Source organism: Coloeus monedula (assembly GCF_965178545.1).
Source record: "Coloeus monedula genome assembly, chromosome: 3".
Taxonomy (NCBI): domain Eukaryota; kingdom Metazoa; phylum Chordata; class Aves; order Passeriformes; family Corvidae; genus Coloeus; species Coloeus monedula.
In genome coordinates this window covers 101,190,563-101,209,068 of record NC_138783.1, presented here as the reverse complement: position 1 = coordinate 101,209,068, position 18,506 = coordinate 101,190,563, and the positions used below count along the sequence as shown (strand labels likewise).

General features: G+C 42.0%; 1 protein-coding gene across 1 annotated transcript; it reads right to left on the bottom strand.

Annotated features, from left to right (window-relative positions):
- Positions 1–1,508: 1,508 nt before the first annotated feature.
- Positions 1,509–12,507, bottom strand: LOC309570837 (toll-like receptor 7; the record flags this gene model as incomplete). Its single annotated transcript, XM_082277849.1, has 3 exons — positions 1,509–4,649; positions 7,161–7,289; positions 12,454–12,507. 3 exons carry the CDS (start codon positions 12,505–12,507, stop codon positions 1,509–1,511), a joined length of 3,324 nt encoding a protein of 1,107 aa, XP_082133975.1.
- Between the last annotated feature and the right edge of the window lie 5,999 nt (positions 12,508–18,506).

The following is an 18,506-nucleotide window of genomic DNA, read 5'->3' as shown; positions in this document are numbered from 1 at the left end:
GTAAACCTCCTCTGTTGCAACTCCAGGCCATTTCCTCTCATCCTGTCACTTTCTGCATGGGAGAAAAGACTGACTCCCACTGAGTACAGCCTCCTTTCAGGTGGTGTAGAGAGTGATAAGGTGTCCCCTGAGCTGCCTTTTCTCCTGGCTAAACAATGCTGTGCATTACGTAAAAGGCTTTACTAAAGTCTAGATAGAAAACATCCACAGCCTTTCCCTCATCCACTAAGCAGGTCATTTTGTCACAGAAGGAGACCAGGCTGGTCATGCAAGACCTGCCTTTCAAAAACTCATGCTAGCTGGACGTTATAACCTGGTTGTCCTATACTTGTTGCATGATGGCATTCAAGATGATCGTCTCCATCTGGCACCGATGTCAGGCTGACAGGCCTTTAGTTCCCCAGATCCTCCTTCCAATGTTAAAATAAAATTGTAAAACACCCACTCTTCTAACCAGGCCCTGATCTTTCTCCTGCTTCTGTGGTAAATCAGTAACACTACTATGATAATTTGGAGGAAAAAAAAATTCTTATTGTCTGTTATATTAGATGAACATTAGTTTTCTTGTTTGTTGTTGTGTTCTTTCTTGTTAGCATGCCTACAACTAAGTCAAAAAGGGACTATTTAAAGAAAGGACCAGACAGAAAAGCTAGGCAAGGAACTGCCAGAGGCAGCTGAGATGACAGAATCATAGAATGGTTTGGGTTGGAAGGGATCTGGAAGATCATCTAGTTCTTTGTCTGTTTGGTTTAACTGATTTCTCCATCTGCCTTGTGCCTCTCCCTCTGCATGTCTGCTCTCTCTCCTTGCAACCATGCAGCAGCTCCATTCACAAGGAATCCCTTTATTTTATAACTCCTTCCCACCTATAGCCTACAAGACCTTCTGAACTCGTTTCTCACATATCTTCCCATTTTAGTCCACACACATACTTCCAAGTCTCTTCAGATTTGTGGGCTTTTTGACAGTGCAACAGTGGGAGAGTTCCTGTACCAGATCCAAGCCCCTGACAGCAGTCACAGCAGAATTTGCTTTCCCCGGTTTGCCCACTCAGATAGAAGTGGTAGACTAAGAAACTCTAAGCCTAAGATGAAAAGATAAAAAATCTTTTATTTCCCCAAGATCAAAGAATGAGCTTTTCTAAAGTGATTTTCTGACACAAATATGTCAGCAATTGCTTTTCTTGATTTTCATAAATACAGCAAATAGAGAAACAATGTATTTTTATAAAAATCACATTTATTCCAAGAGTGTCTAAACAGCAGCAACTTTAGGCATGGTCCAAGCACTCCTCCACCCTGTGTACTCGAGCATATTGACCAAGTGTCTAACCCACACTTTACCTAACCACAGGAGATGTTAGAGGCCTATTGTGAAATAAAAGCTGGAAGTGGTGATATTCTGCAACAGTGACTTCCAGGGGGTAGTGCATCATTTCTTGCTGTGCACTAATAAGTGCCAAGCAAGGTGCATGTGTATCATAACAATATTTAAGGGAAAGGGTAGGATTAAACAGTTTCTTGGAGAAGCTTGTTGTAAGCCAGTGAATTGCTTGTAGCTATGGCATTTTTCAGGCACTGCCAGAAGTAGGGCTGAGACTGAGGATTAGTTGGCCATTCCAGGACTGAACTTCTGCACAGCCTCTTCCTCAGCCGGACATAGCGGGACTTCTGCAAAACCTTCTCAAGAAATATCAAGATAATGACATCCATTTTATCATCTAGAAGCCGCTGATGAGCCATGTAAAATGTTGTCTTAAAGCTGCCACTTTTAATATACCTGTTGGTCAGCACAAATATGGTCTTTTTGCTCAGCTGAATGCTCTGGGAAAGGTTGTCAAAGACTGGCTGTCCTGGGAGCCAGTCCCTTCCTTCCAGGCATAAATTGAACTGCCTGGCTTTTTGGTTTTCCAGCCTTTCAACCAGTTCCTGCAGCACCCACTCATTCACAGCTGCATCTTCATTGTCATAAGCAATAAAGGCATCGTAGCAGGCATCTGGTAAAGACAAGCGCCGATAGCCCTTCAGCTTGGCAGTGCAGTAATGGTAGCTATACCACACATCCCAGAAGTAGAGGTGGCTCATCACTGTGAACACCATAAAGCCAAGGACGGTTGAAGCTGACAGAGCATACAGGATCAAATACGACGTGTCCAGCTGACAGGTATACAGATCCAAGAAAACCACGCTCCTTCCCTTATGTGCCCCTGGGCCAGCACAGGTCACATCTGTGGCCAGAAGAGGAATGGTCACCTGTGTCTGATTGATCCACCAGACAAACCACACAGCCTCACAGTTACACTTAAAAGGATTGCCATGCAAAAGCAGCATCTCCAGGTTGTTAATGACATTCTCAGGGAAGCTGGATCTCTTAATTATTTCAATCTTGTTTGAGCTGAGGTCCAAGTACCTCAGTTTAAAAGCACCTCTGAGAAAATATTTGGTTAATCGCTGAATGCGATTGTTTCGGAGCATCAGTTTTTGGAGTGATGAGGTGCAATTGGACAGTTCTTTGGGAACAGTAGTCAGAAGGTTATTGCTCAGGTCCAGAGTTACTAGGTTCCTCAGAGAGGGGAGGCTTCCCCAGATGAAACTCTTCAGTTGATTATTTGTTAAGTTGAGGATCTTGAGACTAGGAGGCATTCCTTTAAAAACATCATGAGGCAAAAAACTGAGTGAGTTGAAGGAAATATCCAGTTCTTCCAGGCTGGTCAGATTCTTGAAGAAGGACAAATATTTAGCATTGCCATCCTTCCAGAGAGCATCTAAACGATTTCCTCTGAATTCTAAAATTCGAAGAGATTGGCTTTCTATTCCTGTATCAATAGTGGTAGAAATTTCGTTCTCATTCATCATCAGCTTCTTCAGATGGGCTAGGTTTTTCATAAAACTAAGCACGTGAGTAACACCTTCTGCCAGAAAATAATGCTGGTTATTGCTCAGATCTAGAATTTCTAAAAATTTTAGCTCTTTGAAAGCAGTTTGGTATAGCAAATCAACCCTGTTGTTAGAAAAATCCAGATATTTCAATCCAGACAAGTAAGAGAATTCACTTCCATTTAAAGTTTGACTTATTGCATTGCCTGACAAGTTGAGACATTTGAGAGAGCTAAGTCCCAGGAAGTCTGAGGGGTTAACAAAAAATACATTGTTTCTGCTTAAATCCAGAGTTTTTCCGTAGTTAAGGCAATCTTCCTTAACTATAGATTGGTAGGAAGAAGCCTCTTTGTCTTTGGAACGGCAACTTCGCCCATACACGTCATACCTGAAATAATGCATCTCTTGTCGTACTTGCCTGTTGTATTGCTCAACTGAAATGCCAGGATTAGAGCAAAATCCATAGAAGTTGCTTTCCCCTGAAGAAGGAGAAATTTTATTCACTGAGAGGTCAATGAACTTAAGAGCTGGGAATTCTTCAAACACTGTCAGGTCTGCAACTTTAATAAAGTTAGTCCCAAGATCCAACATGGTTAGATTCCGAAGACTGAGCAGTGGACGTAGATCTTGTGCTCTCAGTTCTTTAAAGACATAGCCCTTGAGCCTCAGGGTTTCCAGGTTATAGAGAGAAGAAAATGTCTTAGAAAGATTCAAGAAGGGAGAATACACCTTCACTTCAAAGTTAAAGGACAGATCAAGCTGCATAAGGCTGGGGATAAATGTCAAAAACTGAGCATCTCCAATCTCCCTCATGAGGAAATTTTGGGAGAGGTCAAGTTCTTTGAGATTCTTGATGTTTTTAAACCAGCTGCTGGGTATGCTCTGAAGAGAGTTACTGTGAAGTCGCAAAATTCTTAAATTTTCCAAGGAGTCAAAAGCCTTTGAATGTATCTGAATCGAGCTCTTGGGACAAGGAATGCAAGGATACGGGGCATTATAGCAACGTGGGCAATTGCCACTTAGGTCAAGAATTTCTAGATTGGAAAGGCCACTTAAATCCTGTTCGTGAATCACTTGAATCATGTTGTTGTAAATATACAATTCCTTTAAAGTAGATGACAAATTGGGTGGAATATGTGTTAAGTTGTTGGACTTCAGGGATAGTATTGTTAACTTTTTCAGCCCCAGAAAGGCTGTTTTCTCAATTTCAAATGAAACGTTGCATGGATTGCGGTAGTAACAGTTTTGTCCCAGATACAATACCTCTATGTTTCCTAGCTCTGAGAAGCTGGCTTCATGGATAGAAAAGATACTGTTTGCTTCCAGGCTCAGCAGGGTTAAAGTAGCAGGAAGACCTCGGGGTATTTCTGCCAGCTGGTTTGCATCCAAATATAATGACTTCAATCTTGTCAGGGCAGCAAAACTACCAGTCTCAATCTTCAGTCTGCTAGTGCACACATTATCTTTGGGGCCAAGTTTGACAGGCACACAGTTGCATCTGAAGTCAATCTCCCGGAGGTTTTCAAGATGATCAAAGGATGTTGGATAGATGTGGGGGATATGGTTAATACTTAGGGTGAGGTTGGTAACGTTTCCAGGGATCCCTCTGGGGACTTCTGTAAGGCGCCGATCAGTGCAGTCCACTGTCACAGTGCCTTCTGAGGACTTAACATCACAGGGTAAAGTTTTGGGAAACCAAGCCCCTGACAGCAGCATTGGGAATATGAAGAGCAGGATAAATGGCAATGCATTTGACATCTTTGCACGAGATACCTAAAACCAAGGAAATACGGAAGTATTAGTTTAATGCAATGAGAATATTTCACGTACACACTGGGTCAGGCCAGCTATACAGCTAAATTGGGGTCCTGGTCACACACTGACCATGGATGGATGTGCAGGTAGGATTGTATGTTTCCGGAGGCATATGTTGGTGGTTCCTCAAATCTTTTTTTATTTTATCATCACCAAGAATTCTAATATTAATTTAAATATCACTCTCTAAAAAATAAATTATTAAAAAACATCTCCTGAGAAAGTGACATGGGGTGATTAAAGTCCATGTCTCTGTGAATACTCTTTTTTTAAGGGGAAATAAGAGGTGTTCCTCATCCAGCTGGTTGCCATTGCATAATAACGTAGATGAGCACAGTTACTTTTTCTAAGCGTATGCAAGATCTATACTCAAAATCTCTACTCAAAAGCTTGTGTAAACTTTCAAAACTGCACTAACAGGTGACTGAGTTCCTAATTCAAATTTAATATTATAATGAGTGTTCTTCCTCTAGGAAGTGGCAGAATAGATGTAGAGTTGACCTAAGACAGTCAGTGGCTTTATTTCCTTAAATTTTATTACCAGTTTGCATTTTCACTGTCCAATAAGGGATGAGGGACAAGAAAACAATGTATCTGGGTGAGGTGGGAACATGAAAATCAAAAACAAGTTTAAAACTGGGTATGTTCCGTGAAAGACTAATAACCAGCCTAAATAACTGGAGCAAAAATCCCACAGACATTTTAAGAAGCTTCCAAAACACTCTGTCTGTTGAGACTTTGTGGTCTTGCTGGCTTCATAGATTTGTGGGTATAATGGGAAGTGCTTTTAATATTTCACAACTTACTGGTTATTTCCTCAGCAGCAGTCAGTGTCAAGGAAACCCTGGCTGGCAGACTGCCAGCCTTGGCTTGTGTGGCACAAGCAGAAGGGCCATGACCATCTTGCTGCCTTGCCCTGTATCTAATTGCTTGCGTCTGGTGTTGGTCAAGAGTTTTAAAGACAAGACACCTCACAAAAATCATCAGCCTTGTTTCTTCCTTGAAAACTCAGTGGTGGAGGCTTGTATGGCACATAGGGGGCTCTTAAACCACCAGGATTAGTTATGTGTGGCATAATATTGATGAAATGTCACAACCCAATTAAGTAGGTGAAAATCGGATGATTAGGTAAAATGTTCAAGATACATGGAAATGTTTTTATCTCTTCAGCTGTGACACAAGAACATACAGAGACTCGCCAAGCAGTTTGTGTAAACCCTGTCGAGTGCTGCCAAAGATGTGCCTTGCAGGTGATATGGACCTAGAGGTGAAGCGAGGCTTTCTGTTGCACGCCCTGTTTACTTCAAGCACTGTGTCCCCTGTACAACTTTGTGTTTCTGTGTTATCTATGCTGAATCTACCTCTGCATCCATGTATCTGGAAATGTGAGAGAAGCAAGATCAGGTTTCACACAGCACTGCACTTCTGCTATCTTGACTCAACATCCAAATGGCATCACTCTGGTATTTCTTTCAGTCATCTTTGGAATTACAGAGCCTCAGTAGAGAAGGAAAAATGTAAAAGTCCACTGCAGACCTTGAATTCAGTGTAACCTGATACAGTGACAGAAGCTACAGTGTTACCACAATTTCCTTGCCCACTCCCTGGAAGTGCTATGGTGCTTTCTTCTTATCCGCACATGCTCTGAGAAAAGGCAAGGTAGCTAAATACCGCGGCTGGTAGCTGTGGCTGTCATTCATACAATTATTCAGAGCAGGCTCATATGGACTAACCAGGCCATGCCTGTGTATTCATATTTCATTATCTCCAACTCTTGTGTTTTCATTTGCTAGGTATCAAATTAACCATCATTTGGCTTGGAATTCCCTTTGGAAAATTGCCCAGACAGAGGTCACTGGGTAAGAGAGTTCGCCAGTGTTTTCAATACAGTCTAGCCAATCCGCTTTAGAGGAGGATTAAGTTTTCTGATTTCCTGTGCACTTGGATAAAAATGATTATTGAGAATAATCAGAGTTAAGTGGGGAGTGAATTTGGAAAAGATAAAAGGCATTAATTTCCTCCCACCACCTGAGCTTTTCAGTAGAACCCTTTTTTCTCCACTAATGTGGTCAGGGATGTGGGAAGGAGAAGGAAGGGCTCTGCCATTGCTATTTAATTACATGGAAAATTGAAGGTCTTTTTTAGAGTGACAAGTGACACTGCCAAAGAAAAATCTGGATATATTCTTGAAAAAATTTTGCCTTCCTTCCTTCTTTCCCAGGGGACACAGCATATTATACATGTAAAGGACATTAGGAGACTAATGGAAAACCAAAGAGTGCCTATGCTAACTAAACAGCCTGTGATGTCCCAGCAACTGCCTGCCTCCATTTCTTGCGTTAGCAGACCTATGGACACCAGGGCCAGTCTGTTTACCCAGTGGAGAACAGCAGAGAGCTGATAGGGAAACCATAGAGACTCTCTGCACTGCAGGACGTGTCGCTCCACCATCACATGGGTGCCTTTTACCTTTATCTGTCGACACAGACCACAGCAGACCATGAAGTGCTGGCTGTCACCAGCCATGGACACAGAATCTGTAGTCACTGAAGCAAATACTGACAACTGATGCACATCAAACTCCACCAGCCTTTCTACCTTTAAATGAAGGAAGGGAAAGTTAATTAGGTTCAAGCTTTAAAGATTTGATAAACCAGATTAAACCACTCTGTTGAAGCACTAGAGCAGGACATGGGCAAGGTGTGATTGCAGTCTAGATTGAAGACTCAAACTTTCCACATGAGCTCATATTCAGTCACTACATGCAGGCCCTTAATTTCAGGTGTTTAACTAAGTTCCTCAATTTGCTGTCATCAATCGTAGTAGCACTGAAATTCAAGAGAGAGTGAGAGAGAGGAGAGAGGCCACTCTGCAGGGACTGTTCATTTTGAAGATCGAGGGAGATCTGCCTGAGCACACACCAAGCAGAGGTTAACACTGCACATTTAGGTGCCTGAAATTAGGTGCGGTGAATCTGGGCTTTGAAAGTCTTCATGAATATGTTTGTAGGCTTTTTAAGAAGTCAAAAAAGACATTTTGAGTCTTTTACAATGCTCGGGTTTTGAACTCTCACATATTACAGTATTTTTAGGAACCTAAGTGTTGTTGCAGAGCCAGCGTAGCTCCTACCATCTTTGTGCTTCATTTCTTTGTATATTCTTCCCTCTCCTGATAATCTTTGTAATGCATTAGCTGTTTTAACTGTAAAGAGTTACATCCTGGTGCTGTATCTGGCTATTTGCATATGTAAAGTGTTGCATCCATTATAGTACCAGAACAAACAGAAAGACCTAAATAAGAGCAAGAAGCAATGCTGTCTTGTGCAATGTCTTTGCAATGAGAGGCTTGTTTAAAAGTACAGCAGGAGTATGCGAGCTGTTCTTTTGTCTGTGATCTATGCTTGGTTTTATAAGGAGTTCAAAAGAACTAATCTACTGATCTTAACTGCTATGTGCACAAACCCCTAATGATTTAGGGTGTTCAAATATTCAGCAACAGTACAGCTATGTGTTTCTGAAGGAAGTTTTTCTGTAGAGGTTCCACATGTATTTTAAGTTGTGACAGGAGGGAAGGGTAGAGAAAAATAAACACCTAAAAACTTGGAGTATTTAGATAAGACATTCATTACTCATTCTGTAGCACTGCTGTACAATAAGTATTAGTGCAAATTAATGCTTTCCTTTGCAGACATAATGCTCTGCAGCTTCGAACCATAACAGTAAACTGGACCATTTAGAAAACAGAAAAGCAGAATATGTTCTTGAAAATCTTCCAAAGCAGTTCCAGTCAAAGATACCTAAGAGCAAATTTAAAATGAAAGTTTAACGTACCATTTTCTGTGTGCTTCCAGGTCTGGCAGATTAGATGCTGGAAGAGACTGTAAAACGGAGCAGAAGAAAAACAGCACAGAAGTGGTTTCCAGTGGTTCAGCTGAGGTGCAGAGGAGAATGTAACATGACATAACTCACTCAAGACAACAGCAGAAATCACTACTCTGTCACTTCTTTTCACCTCGATGGCAACTTGAGAAATAATTGAATGTGAAACAACTTCTGCAACCTACTTCCTCAAACATTTGTACTTAAAACAACAGCATCTCATTTACTTCTCCACCCCACAGAAGTAACTGAGTACTCTTATTTTTCCCCCTTTAAAGGAATTCTTACATTACTCATACATCCACGTGCTTTTATTCTCACATGTTTCAATTTGCTCTCTTCTATGCTACTTTTGAACACACTTTTCATTTCAAACTGGTTTTTACCTAGCTACAGTGTCACACCATAAAAAACTGTAAGACCTGCTCCAAAAAGGTAAACATCCAAGCCAGGGGGAATTCCAAAGGACAGTTGTGAAATATTTGACCACAAAGTTTAAGATCAATCAGCAAGGAGAAAAATGTGCTACATACGCGTAATCAGTCACTTCAGACTAAACTAAGATTTGCAGAAGCTCGAGTTCCTCCTTTCCCCCACCCCCTCTTTTTAGTGCAAGCTGCATGAAAATAGAGACGGAAGTTGGTAATTGATGTTAACAATAGCTCCGTTTTGGAAGTTTAGTCATTTTTATAATTATTATTATTTGGCATTTAGTCCTGATACAAATAGCTTCAGGAAATGGGATGGTTTTAAGTTGAATACTCTATGGAAATGTCTATTAAGTGACTGGGACTTTGGGGAAGGGAAACAAACCCAACGAGGATAAAAAAGATAGTGAAAAGGGCACAGGAAATGGCATAGAGCAAGGTCAAAACTGTGTGGGAGACTGTAGAATGGCCAAAGCTTAAAGCTACATGGATAGACTTAAACTGATGACAATCCAGCATTTCACAGAACATGGTGTCTTTCTAACAGTTTCACACTTAGGAGTCTCCATGCTTATCAGAACAGACTGGTTCAATTTTTAGGATGTTTATCAGGTGGAAATTGTGGGGTTTTTTCATGTCTTCCTTATATACATATTTTACTTTACATTTTAAATTGCAATTCATAATTTCTCTGACTATGGTGGAGCTGAGAAATAAATTTCAGGTGACTGGAACTTGAAAAACGAACAGGGAAAGAATTTGTAATAATACTTTCAAATTCCATGTGTTTTGTGTCTGAGTCATATAGAAAATAAACAGGAAAACAAGGAAATTGTACATCATCATTGCCATTTCAATCAAGGCCTAGAAAAGGGCTTATTAATTCCCAGCTGTATTAATTCAGGACTGTATTTCTCACCTTTGTGCCTGAATACTAGAGGTACTGCAATGCAGTATGATTCTTCCACTCTTTACTGATAACTGGATTTTGCTTTTCATGTGAAATGCACTGAGATTTTCATTGGGTGCTACCATACCTAGTGCAGAAATACTAAAATCCTGCTGTGTGTTGAAAAGCCATTTGAGACATTTCTGGTAGGAAAAACCATCTCTCTACACTAGCAAACACTCTACACTAGCTATTCCACTCTGGATATTTCACTTTGTGTATGTCACAACAAAAGAAACTTAGCTTCCACTCATTTGTAATTATTGATCCTGTAGAAAAGATAATGTGCATATCTAATTATGAAAGGAGAGAATGACCTGACACAAGTTGGACTGTGTATGTTGATTTCTTCAAGTACCCAGCTGTGGGAAACACAAAAAGGTGGAAAAGCCCTTAGGTGTGAAAAAAAAGCAGGTTTTAGAAATAAAGCAAAAGAATTTAGGAATCAGCTCTAACTGCAAAAATCTTGAAGATAGAAGAAGATAAAATTATATAGCAAGCAAGGACATTAAAATGATGATTAGAATTTCTAAGTTCGGCTGAGATAGATTTTGAAGTTGCAAAAAATAAGCTTAGCAAGATAGATAAGTTTAAGCCTAATAATGGAATATTGTGCATTGTTGTATAAAGGCATAACAAGCAAGTATTGTGTACAACAGATGTACGTGCGCTATTGAAGATTGGTTAAAACAGTTGTCTGTAAATTTTAGAGGCATGCTAGTTAGCAAAGAAGCTTTTAAGAATGCTCTGTAACAAGGAAGTTTTTGGATGCCTGTGACGGCGTGAGCTTTGTACCATCTCTGTCTCAACTCTGTGTATGAGTCTGATGCTGGAATAAAATAATAAAAAGGCTCCTGGGGCGTCTGTCTGGGCTCCCTGACCCATTTGATTGCCGAAAACACGAACACCCAGCCATGTCCCTGGTATATGACACCAGAGCACGAGATGCTTAATGTCTACTTGTTTTGGTTGCAAGTAGGTTTTCTAAATCAGTGTCCAGTTACCCAAGCCTGTAATTTTTGGCAGGTGCACCATGTCTTTGGAGATCTCCCTTGCAGTCTAAACCCACAAACTTCAGATATTCAGACACTCAGCATTTTCTTTTGGAATAAGGCTAATACTTTTTTATATTAGGAACTTGCTGTCACATCTAAGAGCACAGGAGTTTCAATTCTGTACAAAGTGAAACTGCAGCTTTAGCTAAACACTAATAGAAATGCAGAGTGTGCTTTTGCTGCTTTTTTTTCCCTAAACCTATGAAGTGTGGGAAGCAAAATACAGCAATACTCCCCTTCAAAAGATGGGAGTAAATGCACAGCAATTCAGAACTTCAGAATAGAGTTTGATTTTTAGAGGCACAGGGAATCACTGGTTTACTGATTTTAAAAGTTGAGTTTCCCTCAGAAGTTGCACAAAATCTCTTTTGCCCCCTCTGAAACACAGAGTAACTCAAAACAGAAAAGTACTTCCTACTACGTCACGTGTTAGGGGAGGATCCTCTGGTAAGAGCAAATGTATATTACTGCTGCTGTGAGTGAAGAATGTAATTTAAAATAAAGCAGGAGTCCTTAATTGACTTAGTTCTTTATCTATGAGTTTGCTTGTCAGTTGGCTTGTAATCAGATTGGTGAAATCACGTTTCCTTTTTTCCTTTGTCTTCTAAAAGAAAACTTACAGCAAGTTGCTTTAACTTATTTATCAAAATCAGGGTTCCACTATGTTCATCTTAAATCTGGGTAGTTTATTTACAGTACTAAAGTCTTCCATAAAAGTTTTTTTTATGAAGTGCTGACCCTCATTTCAAGAATGAGGATAAAACCCCACCTATTCATAGTTAATACAGCATTCAGTGTAACTTTGCATGATTTACCCAGAAAACTATTGAAGAAAACCAGTCATCTTGCTCAGTTATAGCAGTACACAAGTTGACTCTTCAAACTGATGCAGACAGATGTACGAAAAGAACCAAAAATAGAAATGGATAGCAAAATTGAGGAAATGGTAACAAAATCACTTGCAGAAGCCTTAAAGTTTCTGCATGTATGATCTGTGTATGTAATGTAAGAGCCTTGCTGATAGCTGTTGCAGAAATGTGTTTGCGGGCACTAAAAATAATCACAACAATAGAAGACAGCACTGGAGGAGATTGGCCTACAACAAGGGCAGAGGAAGCACTCAGGGCTCTGGTAAGGGAGGACACCCTGATAGATCTGCATTAAGAGCTGACCCAAACCACCCAGGGTGCTGAGATACGGCCAAGGGAGCCGCTAATACCACAGAAACAGACATTGCCTCTTCTGAAAGCTCAGGCTGCCTCAGGCTACCTCAGTGCCAACACTGACTGTTTGGTTTACAACAGGTTGAAAATGTTTGCTGAAAGGCAAGGTGCCCAGCAGTCCTGTTTTTGAAAGTGAGTTTCCTTCAAGGGAGCCAGAAGGCATCCAGAAATAGCTGGAATGAGATGGAGTTATTTTCCAAGTTCTCCAGGGTCAGCAAAGCAACTGTACCCCTACTGTTTTCCCCTTCCTCAGGGGCAGGTAAGATGGCGTAGCCACAGGCATCATTCCTTCTTTTCTCTGGGGGATGATGAGGAGGAGAAGTAACAAGGTAGTCATGCTGGAAGTGATGGTGCACAATAATGCAGAAACTTCTGCAAACCATAGAACTGGCAGGTTCAGAGGAATTTTGGCACTTGTAAGTGGGATATCCTCAAATCCTACTTCTTAGTGATGACACTGCTAGCCTTTTTGCATGTTTCATGTAGTTAATCCTGCCAGGGTTTAGGAAGTTATCTTCAGGCAAGAGCACTGGAAGGAGCACTGGAACAATCTCTGCAGAACAACATGGACACTGCTGGACCCAAACAAATCACAGCAGAAAAGCATCCCCATATGAAATAAAGGCTTAAGATTATGACAGTCAAGCAATGTAACAGGGCTTGTATTAAACATGCAAGTGTGTTGATCAGTATTCTGATTTATTATAGGGCTTGACCCTGCTTTTTCAAGAATCGTGCATTACATTTTAATGGGAGAAGGCTACAACTCAACAGGTTATTTTGACAAAAAGGACATGGAACTGTTGGAGCAAGTCCAGAGGAGGGCCATAAAATTGGTAAGAGAACTAGAGTATCTCTGCTATGAAGACAGGCTGAGAAAGTGTGGGCTGTTCAGCCGGGAGAAGAGAAGGTTGTATGGAGACCTCATATCAACCTTCTAGTATCTGTAGGGGCCTACTGTAGAGGGACTCTGTCAAGAACTGTACTGATAAGACAAGGAGTAATGGATTCAAAATGAATGGGTTCAAAATGAGAAAAGGGGAAATTTCAGTTAGATATGCAGAAGAAATTCTTTACTGTGAGTGTGGTGAGGTACTGGAACAGGTTGCCTAAAGCAGTTGTGGATGTCCCATCCATGGCAGTTGTCATGGGTTAGCAAGCATAGTCCCGGAAGTGATGTTCTTGCAAAGGGGTGCTTACAGCTTCCTCTGTGACCTGACAGAACCTATCAGCTGGCCAGTTTGAATATGGACAATTCTTTAAGCCACTTAAAATTTTGACTGACTCTGTGGTCCACATTTAAGAATGGACAAAGCCCGGGGGAGCTCTGTCTCATTTCTGGTACTGGGACATGTAGCTGCAGGGCCTGTATGGGCCAGGCCCTGCTTGGGCTGGGCCGGGCCACAGCCATCTTGGAGCCGATGGGCCCTGTTCCACCTGTGGAACTCCCCTCCACCCCTCCCCCCCCCAATCCCTGCTATGGGCAGACAGCGTGCCCCCCCCCCCCCCCCCTTCCACTGTGGCCAAGATTCAGCTGAAGCTGCCCCGCTTTCCGGCAAAGATCATGTGACCAACAGCAATAAGCGAATTCCAGCTGCAAGGCCTGGGTGAGATTAACCCTTTTAGTGCTGTGAAGAGCTGAAAATCTAAGGGAAGAGAAAGAGGAGATGCTTAAAGCTGAAATTCTGTTGTAAAGCTATCATATATCAGAGTACCCGTTGTAATTTCATGAAGGCATGGGGGGGGTGGAGCATTCAACTTCTACTTGTGAGCAAAAGTACCTGTGCAGGAATAAGCAAAAGCTGAAGCAGCTGTAATTTGATGAGAAGTTTGAACAGGGAGAGATGGAAGTGATGAGAACTCTTGCTCCAAATTGGAAGGAGAAGACCTCAATTCCTAGAGATGCTCCCAGAGATAGTCCCAGAGATGAAGATGATGAGGACCCTTTTTCTCCCAGGGAAGGGGGAGGGCCTCTATTCTTAGAGATGAAATGCTCCCAGAGATGGGTGAAGAGAACTTTTGTTTCTGAATGGCTCAACCTTAAAATTGTACCCCAGTAGCTCAAGATTGGACCCTCGAAAGCAGTTGTGGGAAAAGCTGCAAGTCGTGGGAAGGGACTCTCACATGATGCAAGCAGAGAACCAACCCGGGCGGCTGTCTTGTTGTGATAATGCCTCCACAGCATGAGCAAGAGAGATTCCTCTTCCTAAATGGACTGAACAAGGCTATTACGGAAGTGGTAAACAGACTGAACATCTCAAGGGTTGTCTTTTTACATTGCCTGTGGAAGAAGAGAGAACGGTGGGGGGAGGAGAAGTGTTCTGAAGGTGTGGTATGATTTTTTCCCGCCTTCTTTTAGGTCTATTAATAAACTTCTATATATTCTTTCAAGTTTTGTGCCTGCTTTGCTTTTCTCCTAATTCTTATCTCACAGAAGGTAAACAGTAATGAGTATTTTGGACCACACCACTACACTAAATTGGTGTTTCTGCCCAGTTACAAACTGAACCCGCTACAGAAGTGATAAAGGCAAAGTTGTATAGGGCATTGAGCAGCCTGGTCTATTGAGAACTGTCCCTGCCCATGGCAGGGGGATTTGAACTAAATGATCTTTAAAGCTCCTTCCAACACGAACTATTTTATTATTCTGATTCTAATGTCGTGGTTGCAATTGTTATGGATTGATTTCCTTTCTCCCTCTCTCAGTATATTTACATACACACATGTCTATACAATATAGATACTGCTCTTAGAAACCACAAGAGTACCTGTGAACAGTCACAGAGGGTGGCTGGATCGATAGCCCAGCTGCAGCATACCTACATCAATGCACACAGCATGAGCAGCAAAGAGGAGTTGGAAGCTGTCATGCAGCTGGAAGTGATATAGTTGCAATCATGGAAATATGCTGGGATGACTTGCACAACAGGAATGCTGCAGTGGATAGCTATAAACACTTTATAAGGGATAGGCAAGGAAGGAGAGGCAGTGGGCTCTATGTTAGAGAGTGTTTTGACCATCGAGAGCTTGATGATGGTGATGAAAGGGTCAAGCATTTATGGTAAGACTCAGGGGAAAGACTAAAAAGCCATCTATCATGCTGGGAAGTTGATATAAAGAGCTCAAGCAGGATAAAAAACAGATGAAACATGCTATAAACAGCTAGGAGATGTCTCACAATCCCCAGCCCCTCCTGGGATGTTCTTGTGCAAGACTTCAACTTACCAAATACCTGCTGGAAATACAATACAGTGGAATCAGTCTGGGGGATTTGTGGAGAGTGTGGAAATAACTGTCCTGGTTTGAAAGACAGGTGTCTGCTAAGGAAGGCAGGAGCCTCCCTTGGAATGGCAGATGTGACTCCCCTTCCCTCCAAGTTATTATAAGTTTGAAATCAAGGGGCTTTTAGGCAAAGATATGGGAAATAGGATTAATAGTTCTTTACTATTATATATCTATATGTGTATAACCAGTCAAACAAACAGCAATAACCATGGCAGTACCAGCATACAATCACAAACCCAGTGCCAGCCTTCTCGGCTGTCGGGCCCTTTCCCCTGGGGTGCAGTTCCGCTCGCAGCCGGCAGGGGCGCTGGCGGCTCCCGGTGAGCAGGGCAGGTGCGATGGTTCCCCCGCGGCTGCAGGGGGCGCTCCGGAGCGAGCTCGGGGAGCACGCGGCACTGGCGGCCTGGGATCCCGGGAAGGGATGGGACAAAGGCTTCACAAACCCCTGGGCAGCCGATCCCGGTGTCCGGCCGGACCCTCGGGAACAGCAGGCTGGAATGGCAGGGACGAGCACAAATCCCGGGTGGCAGATGAGATGTATCCAAACAGGGAACCCCCCGGAGGTCTGGGCAGGCAGGTCGAGCAGGACTACAACAGAGCGAAGCTCGAAGCAATGGCAGGGGCAGGACGGCCACAGCCCAGCTCCCAGCAGGGCAGGGAAGAAGGGCTGGGGATCCTGGGTTTTCTCCAGCAGAAGGAAAAGGCAGCCCAAGAAAGCAGCCTCCCTCTCTGTCCAAATGCCGACCAACCAACTGTCCGCACACCCAGGTGAAACAAAAGAGTAGCCAGATGCACCCCACTGTTCATAGCCACTGCTTTTGTTTTTCTTAAGTACCCAGCAATTTGTCCCGCTAGCAACACTGTACGGGGAAAATTCCTTTAACAGAAAAATAACCCACCAGGAGAGCTCTTAAAACCCCAACAATAACTTTGTGATACAGCCGGTGAGAGCCAGCTAGGGAAAGTGTCCTGCAGGACCTGAGGTTTGTGAGCAGAGAAGGACCTGTGGGTGATGTGATGGCTGGAGGCCATCTTGGCCATGTAATAGCGTTTTTGGTACTTGGAGCAACAAGGAGAACTGCTACCTTGGACTTCCGAAGGGCAGACTTTAGCCTTTTAGGAACCTGGGTGACAGAGTCACTTGGGAGGCAATCCTGAAGAGCAGAGGAGCCCAGTAAGGCTGGACACTCTTCAAGAAGGAAATCTTCAAGGTGCAGGCTGTCCCCATGTGCCAAAGACAGGCAGGTGGGAAGAAAAACAACTTGACTGAACAGAGAGATTTGGCTGGATGGAACTCAGGGGGAAAAGGAGAGTTTGGACTGGGGTTGTATCCTCATGTTCTTAGGAAAAGGGGGTAGACCAGTCATGAGGTTTACAAGTATGTCATGAGTTAATGCACAGAGAAAATGACAAGGTCTAAAGGTCAAATAGAAATGAACCTGGCTACTGCAGAAAAGGAGAATAAAAAGTGTTCCTCTAAATGCATTAACAGCCAAAGAAGGGCTAAGGAGAACCTTTATCTCCTAGTTCAGTTTTGGGCCCCTCAGTACAAGAAAGACATTGAGGTTTCACTCCCCATAGTCCACTGCCTCAGCAACAGGCTCTGAGTGTTTGACATTTAAAACCACTGGGAATCTATGGCAAGAGCTTCCAGTAAAGCTCCAAAAATCAAATCCTCTTACCAAGAAAGCCAAAAACGTATACTACCACTAGGGCAGTGGAACAAGACAATATAAATTTTATGTAAAAATATGAGCTAAATCCTCCAACCTCAGCTATCTAATGTGGTAGTTTTTTATCTCAAAAGAATGCTGCTGAGAGAGGAATGTTTCCCACCAGGCTGAACTGTCACCTGATCTTCAGACCAGAATCCAGGCAGGGACCGGGAAACACACAGCATTAAATACCAGAAACCTCACCATTTTCTGTTCCCATGGCTTTTAATTCTGTCAGAATGGAGGCAGTTTTCACAAAGCTGTTGGAAGTCACCTGTAACTCTTCATAAGCATTTTGGGTGCACAAAATGCAGCACATACAGTAAGATTAGTTCTGCCATTTTCCTTCTGCTCTTTCCCCCATCTCACCCTGTTAAATGCAGTTGATTGGGTTTGCTTCCAACAAGCTGATGTAAAAATCATCTGAGTTGAGCATTAAATGTACTGTATGCCTTTTGCATAGTGCTCAGGTGTAAACTTGGTATAATTATGTGGCCACACACTTGGTGGTTAACAATTTAAATGCAAAGTAATGTGGGCTAAGTGATCATATATTTAAGAAATTTCTTTACCAAATAAAACAATACTGTAAATTCATTTCCACTGTGCTATAACACAGTTCTGAAAATTCAACTCTAATGAGGAACTTCTCTGAGAACTAGCGGCTGAACTGAATTCTCAGCACAAGAGTTTACATACTCTATTTTTGCATTCATCACTGAAAGCAGTACAGGTGAAATTCTGTTTTACTCATTTTCATTGAGAAAAACTAATTTCTCAGAAACAATAGAAAATTATTGGGAAAAAGAAAAGACCAAATAGATTTATTCTCAGAGAAACAAACAACAAAAAAAAAAAAGCCTTTCTGAAGACCTTCTTAACTGGAGTGGAAAAATTCACTTTATAATACATTCATGTATTATTATAAATATATCCCCAAATAAGAAAGTCAGGATGAAATAAGGCTATTTTTTTATCCAGCACTATAGCAAGGAAGCATCTCTCACATATAGCAATGCTTTTGTAATTAAAAACTGCAATTTCAGGTAGGAAACTTGAGTTCTTGTGATCTAGGTGCAGTAATAGTATTTTAATACACATAATACACATTACTCTTCTAACAGAAAGACTGAAAACAGTTCATAATAGGATTCAATGACCCAATTACAAAATTACAATTTTGAGTCCCAACCCCCCCACCCCAATCCATTACTGACTGCATTAGCCATACTTAACCATAAGCTTTCCTATCATACAACAGGAAAAATTGTTTTCATAATGA